Source organism: Bubalus kerabau, chromosome 3 (genome assembly GCF_029407905.1).
Source record: "Bubalus kerabau isolate K-KA32 ecotype Philippines breed swamp buffalo chromosome 3, PCC_UOA_SB_1v2, whole genome shotgun sequence".
NCBI lineage: Eukaryota > Metazoa > Chordata > Mammalia > Artiodactyla > Bovidae > Bubalus > Bubalus kerabau.
Window position 1 is genome coordinate 59,657,866 of NC_073626.1, and position 22,069 is coordinate 59,679,934.

The 22,069-nt window shown below is 38.6% G+C and overlaps 2 protein-coding genes across 13 annotated transcripts in view; one reads left to right on the top strand and one right to left on the bottom strand.

The window, feature by feature from the left end:
• HIBCH (3-hydroxyisobutyryl-CoA hydrolase) overlaps nt 1-21,530 on the top strand; it is a 117,188-nt gene extending 95,658 nt beyond the window's left edge. For 4 of the 12 annotated variants that reach the window (XM_055571942.1, XM_055571938.1, XM_055571940.1 and 1 more), the window contains 4 exons: nt 2,866-2,985; nt 7,513-7,546; nt 8,670-8,834; nt 10,587-10,930. In XM_055571942.1, coding sequence (XP_055427917.1) covers nt 2,866-2,985; nt 7,513-7,546; nt 8,670-8,824 — 309 coding nt within the window. In that variant the 3' untranslated portion in view covers nt 8,825-8,834; nt 10,587-10,930. Of the gene's footprint in view, nt 1-2,865; nt 2,986-7,512; nt 7,547-7,921; nt 7,957-8,669; nt 8,835-8,952; nt 8,987-10,586; nt 10,931-16,060; nt 17,617-21,153 lie in introns of those variants that run through there. The other 8 variants (XR_008711728.1, XR_008711727.1, XM_055571943.1 and 5 more) reach the window with 8 other exon arrangements.
• Nucleotides 17,146-21,212, bottom strand: C3H2orf88 (chromosome 3 C2orf88 homolog). Its single transcript, XM_055571947.1, has 2 exons — nt 21,129-21,212; nt 17,146-17,603 (listed from the first exon to the last, which is right to left on the bottom strand). The coding sequence occupies exon 2, from the start codon at nt 17,431-17,433 to the stop codon at nt 17,146-17,148; it is 288 nt and encodes a 95-aa protein (XP_055427922.1). The 5' UTR covers nt 17,434-17,603; nt 21,129-21,212.
• Nucleotides 21,531-22,069: the final 539 nt, after the last annotated feature.

Below are 22,069 nucleotides of genomic sequence, written 5' to 3' on the forward strand. Positions count from 1 at the left end.
TGAATGAGTAAACAGATTGTAATAAATTCATACAGTGGAATATTATACTCAACTATAAGAAGGGATGAGTTGGTACATTAAAAGCTTGGATGAATTTCAGAAGCATTATGCCAAGTGAAAGAAGGCAGACACAGAGGATTACTTAATATATGACTGTATTTTTATGAAATTCTAGAAAAGCCAGAACTGTAGGCACAGAAAACTGTTTCTCCGTGATAGAATTGAGGGAAGTAGAACTCTTTGGGGTGATGGAAATGTTCTATATCCTTATTGTGGAGGTAGTTGTACAACTGTATACATCAAAATTTGTAGACCTAAATTCACTTAAAATGAGTGAATTTTATCATATGTAAATTATACTTTAGTAAAGCTAATTATTTAAAAAATAAAATGATATGCCAAATTATGTTTTAAAGTTTGCGCTATAGAAGTGGGCATTAAATTTGCTGCAGTTTTGCTTTTTCTAGGACATTTGAGGTTATTTGTAGTTTTTTACTGTTAGAAATAATGCTGCTATGAACAATTTGGTCTTTGTCTTCGGGTAACAAAGATACGCATTTCTGTATACACCTAGAAGGAGTTCTGCAAAATCACGTGTGTTGTTAAAAGATACACGGAGGCATATTAAAATTTTTAAGAGTTTATTTGAGCAAAAATTGATCCAAATGGGGCAAAGTCTTTTATGGAAAGGAGGTGGAAGTAAAGCTTATTTGTTTGGCTATAGCTTAAGCAGTAGCTTTATTTGGGAAAGCCTAAATTGGCTGTTTATGATTGGTTGTCCTTAAGTTTTGATTTTTAAATTTGAGGCATTACAGGATTAGATTTTGGTTTGCTTACAGGCTACTAAAGCATTAAGGGCACTTCAGTTGGATGGCCTGTTTAATTTAACAGTATGTACATTTATGTTGGTTACTGTCAAGAAGTTTTCCAATATGGTTGTACCAATTTACATTGCATAGTAAGTTGCTCTACATTCTCCCCAATGCTTGAGATTACTTGTCTTTTTCATTTTAGTCACTTTGGTATATGTAAAATAGCATTGCATAATGGTTTTAATTTGCATTTCCCATGATGACTAATGAGGCTGAGTATTAATTCATACCTTTATTGACTGTGTGGTATCTTTTCTTGTGAAGTGTCTGTTAAATCTTTATTATTACTGTTAATATGTAGGAGTTATTTCTATGTATGTGGATATTTCTATCCATATTAAGTCCTTTATCCAGTACATAAGCTACATATATCTTCCTCCTATCTGTTACTTGCCTTTTTTCTCTCTTAATGGTGGCATTTATTTCTGTTCAAAATGAGTGAAGAAGGTATCCTGAAGATTTGGGGCAGACCCATAAATGGGAGATTTCATTAAAGACTCTTTACATTAATCAACTATAATGTAGGATAGGAGTTTTTGTGGGTTTGATATCTGTTGTTTTAACTATGTTATTCTTATTAACTTCTTAAAAAGCGATTGGATATACCATTTTAGACTTTTCTTAAAAAATTAAAAATCCAACTGTATACAGTGTCTCTAATTAGTATTCCTTTCTTTTTTATTTTCTAAGTGTCATTTCCCCTTGTAGAAAACATTGCTTCTACTCAAAATGGTTTCGATACTTTTTCAAATAATTTGTTTTGACCTGTTTAGCACTGATTTATTTCTCTTGTGCCTTGCAAGTATTTTAAAATATCTGCTATTCAAATTAAATGATTAAATAATTTCTATTGTATGAACAAATGACTTCTTCTCTGACCTCTGTAATTTGAAAACTACATTGAATGCTTCTTAAATGAATACTGCCTGTGACTTACTGAAACTTTTCTCCATGGTATTTTTAACAGTTCAAATAAAGTTTTTATTTTTTTAATTAATTTATTTTTAAGCTAATTTTCTTCTTGTGTATAGTTATTTATTTATTACTTATTATTTTTGGCCGTGCTAGGTCTTCGTTGCCACAGGGGCTTTTCTCTGTGGCAAACAGGGAGTGCTCTTGGTTGTGGTGCGTGGGCGTCTCATAGCGGGCCTGTTCTTGTTGCAGAGCGCGGGCTCTCGGGTGCGCAGGCTCCGTGGATGCTGCCCGTGGGCGCAGTAGCTGTGGCTGCTGGCCTCCAGAGCACAGGCTCAGCGTTTGTGGCACACGGACTTAGCTGCTCCGCGGCACGTGGGATCTTCCCGGATCAGGGATCAACCCTGTGTCTCCTGCATTGCCAGGCAGATTCTTTAGCACTGAGCCACTAGGGAGGCCCCAAAGACAGTCTTTAAAAAGTAGTGATTTGGGTTTTTTAATGGAAGGATTAGAAAATTCATCTCATAGTATGCTAATAGATTGGGAATATTCTGTAGTCTTTCATCAGAAGAGAGCAGAATTATATGCATTTATATTTTTTCCTATACCTTTATATATTCTTTTGAGTTAGATGAAGAATAAGCCAATTTGTTGCCTTTAATTAGCTTCTTAAACTCTCAGTTCCTGTTCATTGTCTTTACCCTCTATTTAATGTCAGTATCAGCTCCATTTTTTAATGCATTTTTAAAGAGTAAAATGATCTAAATTTACTTGAATTTCTGTTAGTGTTCCTTCTTTTGAGATTAAAGCTGACAGAATTTAAACTTTAGAGAACGTTATACATTTTTTTTTAGTAAAGAAAAAATGATCTTTCTGGTACTGGACTAAAAACTTTTGTTTGGTGCTTTGCCACGATTAGGCTAAGGCATAATCTTACTTTTGTGAGATTTTGTTGTATGAAGGTATTGTTAAGGAGCAAATTTTAATGTGATTTATATCAAAGCTCAGCTAGTTTATTATTTAAAAGTAAAGGAAGTATTGGGCTAAAGCTAGTAAAAAAAATTTTTTTTTTCTTTAATAGGTAATTAATAAAATGTCTCCAACTTCACTAAAGATCACACTAAGGCAACTCATGGAAGGGTCTTCAAAGACCTTGCCAGAAGTATTAATTATGGAATATCGGCTGAGTCAAGCTTGTATGGTAAGAATTTTTCTTTAAAGTATTTTCATTTTCTAGTTGTGAAAGTCATATATGTTCATTATAGAACATGATAAATATAGAAAATTTATAAACAAGAAAATTGAAACTGTAAATTTACTCTGTGAAAATACAATGGTCCAGTTAGCTTAAGGTGTGTGGAAATACTAGATTGTTAAGCCTTTATGAAATAGCAGTTAAATTTGCATGTAATTGTAAGAAGGACTCTGACCTCTTGAAATTCAAATAGAAATTATAACCATTTTCAGAAATTATATGCCATTTTCAGGCATAGGCAAGAAGCATAAATTCTCTAAATCTAAATATATATAAAATGCACAAAGGGAAGTTATTAGTCAGTTACATGTTTCAGTTAATAGACTAGCATTAAAATACCATTATGGATACACTTAAAATAGGCAATAATCACATAGAATATTATTGATTTCAGGAAATATTTTAGTCATAGTGATTTCTTCTTCCAGATAAATTCTTTTAAAGCAAAATTATCTCTTTTGTGTTATGTGTAGAGAACCTTTGCATTAATAAACTCATCACTTAAAGGAAATATTGTTTAATATCTAGAAAGCAGATATACCTAATGGACTTCCATGTCCTGGAATATTATTGTGAAGATACTCAAATAGTTCATATAACCATAAATTAAGCTCTATTAGTCATATCTTGAGGTTACTCCATAGTTTGTAAATTGCAGTGAGGTCTTTTATTATAAGTCAGTACTGTGCTTGGTACTTTATATGCATTCGCTCCATTAAATATTACACCGTCTCTAGAAAGCAGGTATTGTTATTGTTTCCACTTTGCAGATGAGGAAACAGTGGCATAGAAGAGTAACCTGCCTCAGGTGATGCAGCTATTAAGTGGCACAGAGATGGCAGGTGAAGCCCGGTGGCCAGAGTCTTGACCACCACCCAGTATATCTCACCCAGGCCCTGTTTTCCACTGTACATTTAGCGCCCTGGCTGGATGAATTGGTTCCTTCCTCCCTCCATTCTCCCAGCGAATACACTAGCCATATGCCAGGCACTGTGCTGTGTATTATGTTGTGGTATGTCCTTGTTCTCATGTAATTTATAGTTTCCTGAGACTATAAAGAACAAATAAAATAAGTAAAATAGTTACCAACCTACAAGGTTGGTGATGGAATGATGTGGGGAAAAGAGGGAATGGAGGAACCTTTAGATAAGTAGGTCCAGGAAAACATCTTGAGATGTTAGCTCACCTGTGACCTGAAGGGTGAGACATGAGCATGTTGAAAAGCCTTGTGGGTTTCAGCAGGGGGTGATTTGGTTTGATTTGTTTCAAGAAGGTAATTATTCCTGCTGAGTGATGACAGGGTTGGAGGGGTTTCAGAGTGGGGGTGAAGATCAGATATGAGTTTACTGCAGTAATCCAGGGGCAAAATAGTAGTGGCTTAGATGCAAGAGGTGGCAGTGGTGAGGAGTAAGTGCATTTGAGACAGATGTGGGAGATAGATAGGCCTTGATGGATATGAAGGACACAACACATTTAGGAGCTGGAGTTTACAGGTGTGGGTTAGAAATTTAAGTCTGAAAGACAGCACCAGTTTAAAAACAAACAAACAAAACTTTGGAGATTTGCTGATTTACTTAACAAATAAGAGTGCTTATTACCATGTGCTCGGCATGAATACATAGGTGAACAAAACAGACATATCCCTCCTCTCATGGAACTTACTTTATAGTGGGGCAGATAAACTATAAATAGATAAATTTGTTAAATATGTAGTATATTATTATGAATACTAAGGAGAAAAAGTAAACTGGGAGGAAGGGTATGGAATAAGGAGGATAGAAGTTGAACTTGTAAATAGGATGACCAGAGAAGACCTCACTGAGATGGTGATCTTTGAGTGAAAACCCAAAAGAAGTGTGGTAGTGAGTCAAGCACATACCTGGACGGCACCTGAGTACAGGGCTCTGAGCTGAGTGAGGGGCAGCCTTCCTGTTCTAGGAAATGCAGGTAGGCCTCGTGGATAGAGTGGGGCAGGGGTGGTCAGTGGGTGAGAGAGAAAGATCAGAGCTGACAGGGTAGGGAATGGCAGTGCAGAGCATAGGAGCCTGGGAGGTCTTTATAAGACTTTATAAGATTGCTGCAGGGGTGCCATAATTCTCATGGCGTGCAACCAGAAAGGCAGGAACGTGGAGTAGGATTGCTATCATGGCATTTTATGGGATCATGTCCATACAGTACCCAGGGCAGAAGAATGAGTTCCTGCAAAGCTGAAGTTAAATTCATAAAAGACTTAATTGATTTTCTCCCCTTTTCACTTTTCAACATGTGGCTGTAGGTAGGGTAGTAATCTTCCCTGAACATTTCCTGTACAGTAGTCATCTGTTTTAGCTCTGGCAACTGCTTGCTTTTGTTCTGATTAAAACGGGAAGGCACTGGATGTTCTTTGAGCAGTGGAGGGCCAGAATCTTATATTTTAACAGAATTGATTACTCAGGCACTGCTGTGTTGAGTTTAGAGTGGATAAGATCATATCCTGATGCTGGGAAAGACTGAAGGTCAAAGGAGAAGTGGGCAGCAGAGGATGAGATGGTTGGATAGCATCACTGATTCAATGGACATGAATTTGAGCCAACTCCAGGAGAGAGTGTAGGACAGAGGAACCTGGTGTGCTGCAGTCCCTGAGGTCACAAAGAATCAGACATGACTTAGTGACTGAATGACAACAACAAGATCGTACAGAAGGAAAATGAGCAGTGGAAGAGGAGGAGGACAGAGGTGGGAGGACCAGGAGAGCACGGTGTCACGAAAGCAGGAGAGGAGTGCCCCAGGGAGGAGGAGTGCTGCCGAAGCCTCTGGTAGACGAGAATAAAGGCATACTATGCAACGGCATCACTGAAGTTACGGGCGATTTTGGCAAGCCATTTCAGGGGTATGTTGAGGCAAAAGTTACAGGATGCTAAGTTGGGGAGGGGAGGAGAAATGAGTAAATGGGATGTGAAGAAGCGAAGACTTGTGTTCACAGCCTTTTCTTCTTGAAAGAGAAACAGGGTAGAAGCTGAGGCTGTGAAATCAAGTGAGATTCCTTTTTTATTTTGTAAGGTGGAAGTTACTAGAACATGTTTGTAAATGACTGGGAATGATCCAACAGGGGAAAAGGATTATGTTGATGCTAATAATAGTTAACATTTACTGAGCACTTACTGTCTGGCAGACGTTGTGTTGGGATGTTGATTAAAATAATTGTGGAGAAGGCAATGGCACCCCACTCCAGTCCTCTTGCCTGGAGAATCCCATGGGCGGAGGAGCCTGGTGGGCTGCAGTCCATGGGGTTGCTGGGAGTCGGACACGGCTGAGCGACTTCACTTTCACTTTTCACTCTCATGCATTGGAGAAGGAAATGGCAACCCCCTCCAGTGTTCTTGCCTGGAGAATCCCAGGGATGGGGGAGCCTGGTGGGCTGCCATCTATGGGGTTGTACAGAGTCGGACATGACTGAAGCGACTTAGCAGCTTCGCAGCAGGATGGAGGTATTATCATTTCATATAAGGAAACTGAGAAGTAGAGAAATTACTGGCCCAGGGTCACGTAGTTACCAGGAGATGAGCCCAGATATTTGAAGTGTATGCACTTAACCACTGAGTTATACTGTGTACATTGACCATACCAGGAAAAGAGAGAGAGAGAGACCTTCTCAGGCATAGCCCTTGAGAAGAGGGCAGATGAATGGGAAGGCAGGGGAGGACTGGCCTTTGGCAGGGGAGGGTCCCTTCTGCCTTAGTTGGGACTTGGAAGGCATGGTGCAGATGGCTGTAGTTGGACTGCAGGTTTTTCGATGGTGGGAAGAAGAGAATGTTCATGTCTTTAGGGCTTCTCTTTCTTTTTTTAAAATAAAGGTTAAGTCATTAGCTGAGAATATAGGCGGTTAAATCATTAGTTGAGAATCTAGTGTAGAGAGTAGAACTTGCCTAGGGGTAGACGTTGAGAGGATGAAGACAGTGGAAGTCATATCCAGCAGTGGGAAAGAGAGCATGGATTGTGAGGCAGTTTTCTGTGCCTTTGTGAGATTTGTGATCATGACTTTTACGCAGCCAGTCACAGCTGTATGGTTCTTCTGCAGTGAGATTTAGCTGTGTGAATGCAGGCAGAGATAAATGGTAGGGTTTAGCTGGTGCGGAGATTTTGGCAGGATAGACTAAATGGGAGAAAAGGGCTTGAGGGAGATGAGGGCATTTTCAAGAAAAAAATGACTGCATTAAATAACTGGGGAAACTGGGCTGGATGAAGAGCAAAGTGAAGCCAGAACAAATGATAAGAATGTCATACGTCACTGGAGCTCAGTAAGATCGGGGATTTGAAGCAGTGGAGATACTTAGCAAATAAGAATAGGAGGAGGTGATCAGAGGTGGTCCAGTCTCTGAATGTCGTGGCTCAGGGTGTGGCCACGAGAGTGGGGACTAAAGAGGGTGGAAGAGCAGGGCTCATCAGGAAGGAGGATGCCCAGAAATTCCTCTTTGAATCTTGATTTTCTTTCAGAAAGGCCATGACTTTCATGAAGGCGTTAGGGCAGGTAAGTGACACTTGTTTCCTTCCTGGCTATTATGGAAATGGGATTTTTGAGCATATATTGTTTAAAAAAGACAGTTGTTTTATTAGTGAAAATCAAACTTTTGTAAAGATTGAAAAAAAATTTTAATATTACCAACTGGCATATGAGGGAAGATCAATCTTTGAAACCAAAATTGTTTTAAAAATTCCAGTAGCCTTGTCACTGCTCCCTAATTTATATATAAGAAGTAATCCTGCTCCTAGCAGTCACACGGACTACCTCGGCTGAGTGCAGTGTGGGTTTGTCAACTCATTCTGCAGCTGGAGCCTTTGAAAGGTGCCTTTGTTCTCTTGCAAAAAGCCCTGAGGTCCCTGCTCTTCTTTTGTCCTGCCTTAGTGAAACCCCAGCCATGGTGAGCCTTGCCATCTAACACTTTGCCTGTACCTAGCAGCTCAACATTGCCTTGAGAAAAAACTGCATGACATAATTCACAGCATCTGCAAATGGTATTAATTCCTATTTTTGCTTGTCATCTTCAATCAGAATATTAAGAAAAAACAAGCAATTGATTTTTGTTCTAGCAAATTTGCAATCATTTTTTATGTATGAGCTCATATCCCTATAAATAATAGCTGTCATTTATGTTGTATAAAATGAGTTATTTCCCTCTGCATGTATTTTACATATCTGCCTTTCTTGTGTTTTTATTTATCACTTTAATATAGTACAGACTCTGGATATACTTTATCTGAATAAAAGGTTATATCCTTTGAGCGGTAAGCTTCAGTAAACACTGGTCACTATGGAAGAATTCTCTTCATTTCTGGCATGATAAGAAATAAAAAATCCTTTTAGAGAACACATGGAGCTGAATCAGAGGAGATGGTTATATGTTTTATAGAAAACATACATTCATTCCACTGATTCCCTGCAAATTCTTGCTGCATGTGGATCAGAGCTTAGACCTCTGATTTGAGGAGGACCTGTGTGCTACTTCGGAGAAGGCAATGGCACCCCACTCCAGTACTCTTGCCTGGAAAATCCCAAGGGCAGAGGAGCCTGGTAGGCTGCAGTCCATGGGGTCGCGAAGAGTCGGACACGACTGAGCGACTTCCCTTTCACTTTTCACTTTCCTGCATTGCAGAAGGAAATGGCAACCCACCCCAGTGTTCTTGCCTGGAGAATCTCAGGGATGGGGGAGCCTTGTGGGCTGCCGTCTGTGGCATCACACAGAGTCGGACACGACTGAAGCGACTTAGCAGCAGCAGCAGCAGTGTGCTACTTGGGTTATGCTGCTAAAGTATTCAATGTATGTTAATAGAAGCCCTTCTTAACTTAAAAAAGAAAGGTATTATTTTTAGGTATACTGTTAGATATTTTAAGGAAAAAGGACTGAAACCAAGTGACATCAAAGTTCTAATTCACAGGGCCGGGGCTTATTAAGCTACTTTTTAATGAAGAGTAAGTATGCACCCTCATCTTTCCGCATAACCTCTTTATTCAGAAAGCAGTATCTATTCTGAGTAAAACTGTTAAAATGTTCTTGCATAACCAAATGTTTGTTACAATTTGCTAATTATAAAGTATGTTAGCAGATTAATTAAACTACCAAATTAGAGGAATGGTTGTCAGAAATGCTCTTAACATCTAGAATAAACTTCTTCCTTTAGAACTTACAGAAAAGAATTTTAAAAGGATTAGCTCAGATTTGCTGGAGAGTTACCAACTAGAGTTTTGAGTGGGTACCTCATGAAACCTTCTGAAAAACCTGTTTCCTACATGGCAAGAATGTTTTATCTGTGCTGGATTAAAAATGTTGTTAGTTTAAAATTAAGTAACATTGAAGATTTGATTAATATTCTCTTTGCTTTTGTCCTTTAGTACACTGTTAAGAAGGTATATAGCATTGACTTGAGAGCTTAAAAGAGATTCTTGTAGAAAGAATGTTCCAGGATTGTTTTTATTTACTCTGTCCAGGGAATGTAAAACTTTCAAATTGGCTGGGATCGTAGCATCAGTGTTCAGTATCACCACTGATCAGATACTGGAATCCTGTAGTCAGGCAGCCAAACCTTGGAACCCTCCAGTATCCACATTTAATTATGCATAAATCCCCCTTCCCTCTATCTCCTGAGGCAGCCTGCTGCCTTTGGTTCCCAGATTGCTTCTTTAATCATTTAGCCTTCTAGTGATAAACTCATTTTTTAATGTTGGCTGGTTGGTCTTGTATGTTTAAATTTAATTTTCATTCCTCATTCCCTACCACAGCTCATTCTCTTTTTTTTTTAATATTTGAGATAATTGTAGATTTACATGTAGTTGTGAGAAATAATATGGAGAGGTCCTCCATACCCTCCACCCAGTTTCCCAAATGGTAACATTTGTATAACTGTAGTATGTGATCACAACCAGGAAACTGACATTTTCCTCCCTTTTAGAAGGAGGTTATGGATTGCTTCATACTTAAAATCCTGTGGGGATACTGTGTGGCTATGCTAAGTGATGATTATACTTGAAATAAGAGAAGTAGAGCTTCTCGTGATAACCTGAGGTGGTCTGGTGTTTTAATTCAGTGTGAGCTAGATGATTCAGCAAAACAGCAGTATGCATATTAATTATGCATAAAGTCTCTTTCCCTGTACCTTAAGTAATTTTCTTCTCAGTTCAGTGTAGAGGTTAGAAGACAGATCTGGGCCCTCCACCCTCCCCTGCCTTCCCTTCAAACCACACCAACTCTGGTTTTAGCTCTTTTACAGCAGAGATTTCATTTATGATTTTATTAGAAAAAGTTCGAAGGCTTAAATCACTGGATTAGTTCAGTAGGCTGTATTCAAGTTAGAAGCATCAGGCTTAGCATGTTAAGTCATCATCCACATTCTGTGGGGGCTTAATTTAAGGGGAGTAGGGGAAGGAACATATACAAAAATTTCAACTTTGCAGAAAAAGATGTGCTGTAGAAAAATATGCCTAGTCCAAGGTAGTTTGTGTCAATTCAGTAATTAAAATCTGGTAATACCAGAAAAAAATAAATATTAACATTTCTTATGTCTCTACTTGACAGTTTTAATAGATAAAGACCAGAGTCCAAAGTGGAAACCAGCTGACCTAAAAGAAGTTACTGATGAAGATTTGAATGATTACTTCAAATCTCTGGGAAGTAATGATTTGAAATTTTGAAATGATTGGATTTTTTAAATATTATTTTGGAGCAGAGGTTGCCAAACTATGGCACATGGGCCAAAGCCAGCCTGCTGCCTGTTTTTTTATATATCGCTCAGCTAAGAATGGTTTTTGCATTTTTAAATTTGGGAGAAAAGAAATCAAAGACCAATATGGCATGGCATGTGAAAATTACATGAAATTCAAATATCATTGTCTATAAATAAAACTTTATTGGAACATGGTTTTACTCATCTGTTTACATATCTATGGCTGTTTTGAGTAGTTGCAGTAGAGATTGTAAGGCCTGCAAAGCCTAAAATATTTACTTATCTCATCCTTTTCACAAGAAGTTTGCCAACCTCTATTTTAAAAGATGGAAAAATTTGAAGGTCTTTAGAGATTCCTGAGTTAGCATATCTAACTGAAATGGGAATTTTATGTTTTGGCTCTGGATATTGGTTTTTATTTTTTATTTTTTTTATTTTTTATTTTTTATTTTTTTTAATTTTATTTTATTTTTAAACTTAACATAACTGTATTAGATTTGCCAAATATCAAAATGAATCCGCCACAGGTATACATGTGTTTCCCCATCCTGAACCCTCCTCCCTCCTCCCTCCCCATTCCATCCCTCTGGGTCGTCCCAGTGCACCAGCCCCAAGCATCCAGTATCGTGCATCGAACCTGGACTGGCAACTCATTTCATACATGACATTTTACATGTTTCAATGCCATTCTCCCAAATCTTCCCACCCTCTCCCTCTCCCACAGAGTCCATAAGACTGTTCTATACATCAGTGTCTCTTTTGCTGTCTCGTACACAGGGTTATTGTTACCATCTTTCTAAATTCCATATATATGCGTTAGTATACTGTATTGGTGTTTTTCTTTCTTGGATATTGGTTTTTAATGTTCAGTTCAGTCGTTCAGTTGCGTCCGACTCTTTGCGACCCCATGGACTGGACACGGCAGGCCTCCCTGTCCATCACCAACTCCTGGGGTTTACCCATACTCGTGTCCATTGAGTCGGTGATGCCATCCAACCATCTCATCCTCTGTCAACCCCTTCTCCTCCTGCCCTCAATCTTTCCCAGCATCAGGGTCTTTTCCAGTGAGTCAGCTCTTCGCATCAAGTGGCCAAAGTATTGGAGTTTTCAGCTTCAGCATCAGTCCTTCCAATGAATATTCAGGACTGATTTCCTTTAGGATGGACTGGTTGGATCTCCTTGCAGTCCAAGGGACTCTCAAGAGTCTTCTCCAACACCACAGTTCAAAAGCATCAATTCTTCGGCGCTCAGGTTTCTTTATAATCCAACTCTCACATCCATACATGACCACTAGGAAAACCATAGACTTGACGGACCTTTGTTGGCAAAGTAATGTCTCTGCTTTGTAATATGCTGTTTAGGTTGGTCATAACTTTCCTTCCAAGGAGTAAGCTTTTAATGTTAAGTTTAATGTTAAGTAAACTTATATGTAGGTTATAAAATGTTTTTTGGTTACTTTGTTAACACTTCATAGAATTTCATAGTATGAAAATCTATTTTAAAGCATTCCGAGTTACTGTAGCTAAAGTGTTCCTTTTATAACATTAGAAATCTCAAGCAGAGAGAAAAAGGTTATTATGAGATTGTCTCTTCATTATTAACTCAGCCTTGGCCTTCCCTGAAGTTAATCAGAATCCCTTCCTATGGTGAAAGTAAAAGCATTATTTCTTGTTGCTTGCAATATTTGCTAATCTGGCAGAATGAGGTATTAGAAAATTCTTATCTCTTAAGATAGACACTCTGCAATTTACATCAGACTTTGGTGTGATAACAGTAATTTATCCTTACAGTAGTTCAAATCAGGAGAAAAAACTTGAAAACCCTCTAGTTTTCTGGTTTCAAGAAAATACTTGAAACCCTTTTGTTCTATGAAATACCTTCAGTAATTGCTACTGTTGACAAAATAAGTTTAAGGTACACAACTGTCAAAGCTAAGGTTTTTTCAGTAGTTATGTATGGATGTGAGAGTTGGACCATAAAGAAGGCTGAGCGCCAAAGAACTAATGCTTTTGAACTGTGGTGCTGGAAAAGACTCTTGAGAGTCCCTTGGACAGTAAGGAGATCAAACCAGACAGTCTAAATGAAATCAACCCTGAATATTCATTGTAAGGACTGATGCTGAAGCTAAAGCTCCAATACTTTGGCCACCTGTTGTGAAAAGCCGACTTATATGAAAAGACCCTCATGCTTGGAAAGACTGAGGACAGGAGGAAAAGGGGGCGATGGAGGGTGCGATGGTCAGATGGCATCATTGACTCAATGGTCCTGAGTTTGAGAAAACTCCAGGATATGGTGAAGGACAGGGAAGCCTGACATGCTGCCATCCATGGGGCCGCAAAGAATTGGACACGACTGAGTGAACAACAACACAACTGTGGATGTCCCAGACTTGGGATGTTAATGTCTAGATAAGAATCATTTTTAAAGATTAGCTTATAATTTATTTTATAACTTGGTTCAGTTTTTCCTTCATTCCAAACCCCTCAGAAACTACGAGAACTTTAGTTTTGAAAACTGAAAAGCAGGCAGAACTGAAAAAGACAAAGATTATATCCAGCAATCTTTTCATAGATGAGAAAATTGCAGTCCAGAAGGATTTGCCTTACATTTTCTGTTCTCAATATATTTAACATGAATCATCACTCCCCTCCCCCAAAATTAGGAACATATTTGGAAAAAAGATGCCATAGTAATCTCCCCTCCCCCAAAGTTAGGAACATATTTGGAAAAAAGATGCCATAGTAATGAATGAACATGTTTACATTTATATTCTTTTTGTTTGTTTTGGCTGCCTGCCACTGCATGAGGGCTCTTCCCCGATCAGGGATCAAACCCATGCCCTCTGCAGTTGACGCATGTATTCTTAGCCACTGGACCACAAGGGAAGTCCTACATTTATATTTTTAAAGCTCCTAAATGTGGATGCAAATGATCTAGGAAAATATTTTGTATAAATGGATTTTTATTTTCTTTGTATTTGCTAGAAATGCAGAAAATGTTAAGTCCTTTATGTTAAAAAAATTTTAAATCACACAATGGGAAAAAGCACTTGCTTGCATCAATTAAACAAGAACTCATAACTAGTTAATTGCAACTGGACTTTTATTGTACAGTTAGGAAAAGTGTTTTCACAAAAATAATTGGAAAAAATATACCATTTCATAGGTAAGTCTTACAGTGAAGAGAATTTGCTAACAAATGTCATTTCAAGATGTAGGGAGTACATCTGAGCTCGTGTCCACTGCTGCAGGGAAGACATGTCCAGTTTGGTCACAAAGATACAGGATGAGGGAATTATGATTAAGCAAGCCATTTATTTGTTAGAACTTTGTTTTTAAATTACTGTTCCTTGATATTATAATTTGTCTCTTAACTTCTGATTTCTAAAAATATATAATTACAAAAGTATAGTTCCCCTATCTCATAAAATGCCAATGATACCGAGTGGGCTATACGCGCGTCATGCTACTTGATTCATTCAGCATGTCTCTCTTTAATACTAATAAGGCAGTTTGACACAAACGATTCCTTTGGGACTAAGATCACATTTATCCCCCTCAAATCCCCTTGTGCTTTAAGTGCTAATAACCATAGGTGGTTTGCAAAGAACTGATAAGGCAACAAAGTGGAGAGGTCTCGGATCAAAGGCCTGTGCATAAAAGGTGGTGACTAGCACTGAAGAGAGGCTGCATGGGGAAGGGAGCCGTGCGAGTGCGTCTGTGGGTGTGTGGGCTTTAAGTGAGGAACTGGTGCCTCTTCTCTGCTCATCTGCTGCTTCTACAGCTGCCCCTTCAGGTACTCCGTCATCTGCTGGCATTCATCTCCCCCTCCACTGGGTGTTTTTGAGGTAAAAGATTGAATGGTTTTGCACGTGTCATGTGGTAACCAATGGAGTGGTGTGGGAGCGGGGGCAGGTCTTGCCCTCAAATAGCAATACTGGAAGCTTGTTTTTAGAGCCTGATGGGAGTGTTGTTTTTTGGTCCCTCTTTCCCCCACTTTTCTTTCCCTTATAGTTTGGTCACTATTCTTATTTCTTCGTGTTTGTGATCTAAGTTTGAACAAATGTTTTCAGGTCCAGTAGCTAATAATTCTTTCAGTCTTGTCTTCTTAATGTCTGTCTCCTTCCTTCTCAAACAGCCTTTCTACTTTGTTCATGAAAGACCTTCAAATGGAGGAAATCTGATATTTAAATATTAAGGCAGGTTAGCAATGGAATTATCCTGTCAAAGATGTTCTCGTTTATCTTGCCATCACACCAAACTATATCATGATAACAGTCATATGCAGTACATTTGATCCAGCTGTTTCCTGCCTGCCCCCAACATGGTTTATCCACTAACTCACTGATTATACAAGCTTTAAGTCTCTGTGTCACAAGCTACTATAACTCTGTTAAAATGAGTTGGGAGCGAGGGGGTGGTGCTCAGTGACAAAGCCATAGAATCAGAGAGGGTGGCGACAGAGATTAGGCTTCTAGCTAGATTACGATCTGGCAGACATCGTTGTATTACTCCCCTAGAAAGTAAAGACCAGGGCAAAGGAGGAACCTGAGGTTAAAATATTTAGGTGTAATCAAAGCCTACTTACTAGTCTTTATCCCTATGTATGCTGAAAAATCTAGTGTAATGCACTTTCATATGGCTTTGTGTTCTCACCATAATATGTATTATCTTATATACTTAATTATATCTTTTAAACAGCAATGACCTTGTAGTGAAAGTACATGATGTGAGATATAAAATGAATGAAAAATGACAACATCTAGGCTTTTGTCTGAGTCATTAGTATAAACACTCATAAAACTAAATTTTTCTTCATGAGCTGGAAATGTTTTGCATGTTTTGGGAACTTTCTATTCTTAGCCTTGTGACTTCAGATCTTTGTATGAACAGGGTGGTGGTTCTTCTGTTTCTGTTGCTAGATTATAAGTACAACAGTACAGTACAAACCCTGGGAGTAGGTGAAGGTTAAATGACCAGTTGTACAAATGCAACTGAAAGATGACACGCCTGTCACTTTGAAAAATTTTCTTTGCCCATTTACCTTGGAGAATTTAGTCTGTTTGACTGTGGGCTTCAGAGTATAATGCTAAAATTAGAGGTCACAATTCTGCTTGCTCATAAGGTCATATACATTTATGTCATTAGAGGTCACAAGCTTTTTTCTGCCTTTCTTTATTTTTGATTATAAGGGTCTACCGTATCTTAGTAAAAGGATCTTATAATGTATCAGTTTTCTTGCAAGTTATGTCTTCTTGGTATCTTCTTTCTGCTTTCCTGAATTTTCCGTCACTATCTTAAACTAATTTTTTTTTTTTTTTTTTCAGAAAACTTCCCCAAAAAGCCAAATTTATGAAAATAGTATAGTATATGGCTGTAAATGCCCCCATGGGCTTTTTTACCAGTAAAAATATACATGTGAGTATTCCCTTTAGAGGAGTATTTGATCTTTTGTAATAACTATAAATCTCATGCATAATCCGAATAGTAATCTGAATGGTGCCTGTCCATGTACCAGTCCCTTATATCTGTGAGACAGTAAAACTTAACACACATGCAGCACTGAGACCGGGTTCTTCTTCCTACCTCGCCAGCTAGAGTTTCTGTTACTTTAGTTTTTTGGCTTGCTGTTTATAAAAGCTATGCATGCTTGTTTTCTTATACAGTAATATCACTGGGCTACCTAATTCAATGCAGGAAACATTTTCATGACGTCTATAAATTGTATCTCGTTAAGATGTTTATATGCAAAGTCTGAATCATCCAATAACAGCTCTGATTAGTTAGGGCCCTGACTAACTATCCAGGTGATAGTTATGCTTTTCATCTACAAAAGTAAATATTTCATTAAGGACAGGGTTCATGGTGGACCTCTTCCACATGGGTTGCTTTCTTATGTTTGACCATTTGTGTTAAGGAGGGATCCAAACCTTGACCCAAAAGGTTTTGACAAACAAACCCATCGTTAACCACTGTGGCTTGAGTGCCATTCCCTTACCCAGGCATTTAACGAAAAATCCTTTCGTACCTTGCAGGTTTTGTTTAAATTGACAGTTATTTTGTAAACCCAAGGTGCTTTTAAAATTCTTATTTCTTTGGTGATGGCATTACTGCCTCTGGAAGGAAGTGGTGTGACACACAGCTGATTGATTCCTGTGGCTCCAGAGCACTTACATTTAAACCTTTAATGACTCAAATCCAAGACCAAGCAGAGAAACTGCTGTTAATGTAGAACTGCTTAAAACACTTCATTTTAGGTATTAGACTCTTGAAGCTATTGTAATATTTTTCTTTACACCCAGATGAAGTTATTTGTATTTATTCACACCAGTTTCTGCTATTGTTTCATGCATTTAAACTAGCACCAACTTTATCCACAGTTCAAGAAAGTGTTGTCATCCTACACATAGAATCAAGGCCCTTCACTCTCAATATATGGGATGTCATAGTACTTGAGGTTGTTGCCTGCCCACTGCTGCAAGGCATCACTCAAGATTTCCTGGGACAGGTGCTGTGCAAATTCGAAGACCACAATTTGAGGCCCTGGGGGTTCCTTCACTTCCTCTTTGACATTAACTAGAGAAGGTATCCTGGGTAGAAATTTCTCTTCAGGCATAAAGTTTTCTTCACTCACATGCCTCTTCTCACTCTCAAGTGTGGTGGGAAATGGGAAAGTTTGTTTTGATTTCATGCAGCCCATGTTATGAAGAGCTCTGACTGAGTGAAGGAAAGCAGTAGCAAAGACTACTTCAATAGCATCTTTGGAAAACACCAAGCATTGTCCACTTGATACTGACCAGTGTTTTTCCTCTCCAGGACACTTCAGAAATCAATATTCCCTTTCACCAATCTTCACATGTAGTGTTTTATCTGTCAAGAGAAGGTAAATTTCATTTTGAAGTGATATAATGCAAATAGTGCCCAATTAGGTAGCAAGTAGAAACAAGTCTTTACTACTTTACTAAGGTATCAACAGCTTTATCTTATCAGTAGAAAAGATAATCATTCAAAACTGGCAATTAAGAAATAGGAAACATTTTTTCAAGATCATGAAACTTTTATAAAACTGAAAACAGTCAAACTGTTGTTACCTTAGATTTTTTTTATGTACACCAGAGTTCAGCAAACGATATATAGCCTTTGGTTGTAGTTCACCGCAGGGACAAGAACACTGGTGGGCATAATCCTGGGGAAAACTCACTGGTATGAGCTCCTTTGGCCAGGTGAGATGCTGAGAAAGATTGAAGGCAGGAGGAGAAGGAGACAACAGAGGATGAGATGTTTGGATGGCATCACCGACTCATTGGGCATGAGTTTTAGCAAACTCGAGAAGATAGTGAAGGACAGGGAAGCCTGGCATGCTGCAGTCCATGGGGTTGCAAAGAGTTGGACACAACTGAATGACTGAAGAACAACAATGAGCTCTCCTGGAGGTGGCCATAGAGAGAAGTGAAGAAGAGAAGTGAAGTTGTTCAGTCGTGTCTGACTCTTTGTGACCCAATGAACTGCTGCCTGCCAGACTCCTCTGTCCATGGGATTTTCCAGGCAAGAATACTGGAGTGGGTTGCCATTTCCTTCTCCAGTGGATTGTCCCAACCCAGGGATCGAACCCAGGTCTCCTGCATTGCAGACAGACTCCTTACTGGCTGAGCCACGAGGGAAGTTCAGAGGTGGCCATTTTCTCCCCCAAACCTGGCCCCACCCCAGACCCTATAGGCTCCAGTACTGTGAACCCTCAAGGCAAACAACCAACAGGGTAGGAACACAGAGCCACTCATCAGCAGACAGCTGCCTAAAGTCTTCATGAGCCCATAACTGCCAGCTGAACACACCCTTGGAAATAGCCCTGCCCACCAATGGACAGGAACTAGTCCCTCCCACCAGGAAGCCTGCACAAGCTCTTAGACTGGCCTTGTGTGCCAGGAGGCAGACAGCAGGAGCAAGAGGAACTACAGCCCTGCAGCTTGTGAAATGGAAAGGGCAATCACAGAAAGTCAGACACAGTGAAGAGGGCACAGGAATATGTCACAGACAGTGAACAAGATAAAAGCCCTAAACAACCACCAAGGGAAGTAAAGCTAGGTAGGCTACCCGCAAATAAAGAATTCGGAGTAATGACAGTACAGATGATCCAAAGTCTCAGGAAAAGAATGGAGGCACAGTACAAGAAGATACATGTTTAATAAAGAGCTAGAAGATCTAGAGAGATGAACAATGACAATAACTGAAAATACATGAGAATAAATCATCAGAATAAATGGGAAGAAAAATGGATAAGTGTGAGTTGGAAGACAGAATGGTGGGAATCAAAGAAAGAAAATACTAAAACAAGGGAAAAGCAACAAATAATATACAAGGCAATGCCCATAAAGTTTTTCAGCAGAAACCCTGCAGGCCAGAAGGGCATGGCACGATAGGTTTACAGTGATGAAAGGGAAGAGCCTTCAACCAAGAATATTCTACCCAGAAAGTCTCTCCATTCAGATTTGACAGAGAAATCAAAAGTTTTACACACAAAAGCAAAAAGAATTTGACACTATCAAACCAGCTTTGCAACACACTAAAGGAACTTCTTTAAGCAGGAAAGAAAAAAAGGCCACCCTAGAAATGAGAAAACTATGAATGGAAAAGCTCATTGGTAAAGGTAAACATACAGTAAAGGTAGGAAATCATCCGACACAAATACAATATCACAACTAGCAACTGTGAAGAGGGTACAAATGCAGGATACTGGAAATGTATTTGAGATTAAAAGACCAGTAACTTAAGACAATCTTGTTTATATATAGAGTGCTATATCAAAACCTCATGATAACTGCAAACCAAATATCTACAATAAATTCACTCACACACACACAAAGGAATCCAAATACAGTACTAAAAGTCACAAGAGAAAAGAACAAGAGGAAGGGGAGGAAACAAAAAAAATCTACCACAATTAACAAAATGGCCATAAGAACCATATATATTGATAATTACCTAAATGTAAATGGAGTAAACATTCCAACCAAAAGAAATATACTGGCTGAATGGATTTAAAAAAGCAGGACGTTTATATATGCTGTCTACAGGAAACTCACTTCAGATTTAGGAACACATACAGTCTGTAAGTGAGGGGAGGGAAAAAGATATTCCATGCAAATAGAAATCAAAAGAAAGCTGGAGGAGCAATACTTGTCGGATAAAAATAGACTAGAAAGACTGTTACAAGAGACAAAGGACACTACATAATGATAAAGGGATCAATCCAAGGAGATATAACAAGTATAAACACATATGCACCCAAAATAGTATTTGCCTTATATATTCAGGTGCTCCTAACAGATATAAAAGTAGAAATTGCCAGTAACAATAATAGTGGGAGATTTTAATAGCCCACTTTCATCAACAGACCAGACAGAAAATCAATAGGGAAACACAGGCCTTAAGTGACATATCAGACTAGATGGAGATAATTGATATTTAAAGAGCATTCTGTTCAAAAGCAGAATACACACTCTTTTTAAGTGCACATGGAGCATTCTCCAGGATTGATCACATGCTGGGCCACAAAGCAAACTTGTTTAGGAAAATGGAAATCATAGCTTTTCTGACCACAACACTATGAGATTAGAAATCAACTACAAGAAAAAACTTGTAAAAAACACAAACACATGGAGGCTAAACAGTATGCTACTAAAAAATCAATAGATCACTGAAGAAATCAGAGAAAATGCCTAGAGACAAATGAAAACAAAAGCCACAATGACCCAAAACCTATGGGATGCAGGAAAAGCAGTTCTAAGAGGAAGTTTATAGCCATACAATTTTACATCAGGAAACAAACCTAACCTTACACCTAGAGCAACTAGAGAAAGAACAAACAAAACCCAGTTAGTAGAAATCATAAAAACCAGAGCAGAGATAAATGAAAGAGACCAAAAAAAAAGAAAAAGAAAAAAAAAATCAATGGAAAAACAAAGTTGGCTTCCTGAAAATATAAAATTGATAAACCTTCAGCCAGATTCACCAAGAAAAAAAGGGATCATCTTGAGATTCTGCCTGGGGCATCTTCCAGCATTTAACACCAGAAGGTTGAATCCAAGCAGAGTGGCAATTCTGCTGTGTTACAGAGGCAGAGACTGAAATACTGAAGCAGATGAAATTACAAGAGAATTCAAGAGAAAAAGGAGTTTGGAGGGAGGAAGAAATTTGCATGAGGTCTCACTAAAACCAAGCAGGACCCTGCAGGGCCTTCCTCGGGAGAGACACGTGGGTCCTCTGCCTTTTCTAAGGCCTTCTCTGAGTTCCAAAGAACAAATGCAGAAACGAAAACAGTCAAGCAAGACAAAATAATAATAGCCATGAAAAAAAGTCAAGGATCTTTAGTTCCTCTTCAAGTGCTATAGATAATACCTTGAGCCATATTCTTGCTTTGCAGATACTAAAACCACCAGGTGAAGGAAGTTAACTGTCTGCTAACCACCAGCATGCAGACCCCAGGCTGGCTGGAACCAGAAGGTTGATGATATTAACTCCAAAGTGCCACCTAGTTACCTCACCACTAACCAATTAGAAGGATGTCCATGAGGTGATCACACATCCCTAGACCGTCTCCCTCACCCTGCCTTAAAAAAAAAAAAAAAAAAAAAAAAACCTTGAAGAATATATACCAGTATATGTTTAACTGAATCACTTTAACTATCACTTCACTATAACCTGAAAATAACCTATTGTTAATTAACTTTACCCCAATGTAAAATAAAAACTTAAAGACAAAATGTCCAATGATAAAAAATAAATTTGATACTTTTCTATTTAATGACTATGTTTTAAACAGTGTTTCTGTATGTTTGTCACTATCAGCATCCTTAATTAATCTGAACATGGGTAATAAAGCTTCTTAAAAACAAAAACCCCTTCACTAAAAGCCATCAAGGAGTTCAGGGATTTTGACCATGATCTGTTTATTCTCCTTGCTTGGCCCCACACTAGGTATCTTGCAATAAACACTGCTCTCCTTCACTACAACCTGGTGTCAGTTGCTTAGCTTTGCTGTGCATCAGAAAAGCAGACCTGAATCTGGTTTGGTTGAGGGCTGGGGTGTGTATATACAGAAAACATTTGCAAGACTTAGCAAATGAATACCTGCTCTGGGACTTAGAATTGAACAGTGATGCTATAATTTCAGTAGTGCTAGGGAATTCCTGAAGTTCCACACCAGCCAAAGTGAAGAAACCTCACTGACTACTTGAGGCATTTAGCTACTACTTTATGTGACACTTTAGGAGTGAACCCTAGAGCAGAGTTTAATGAAACTTTTCACTAAAGGGCTAGATAACAGTAAGTCCCCTGCA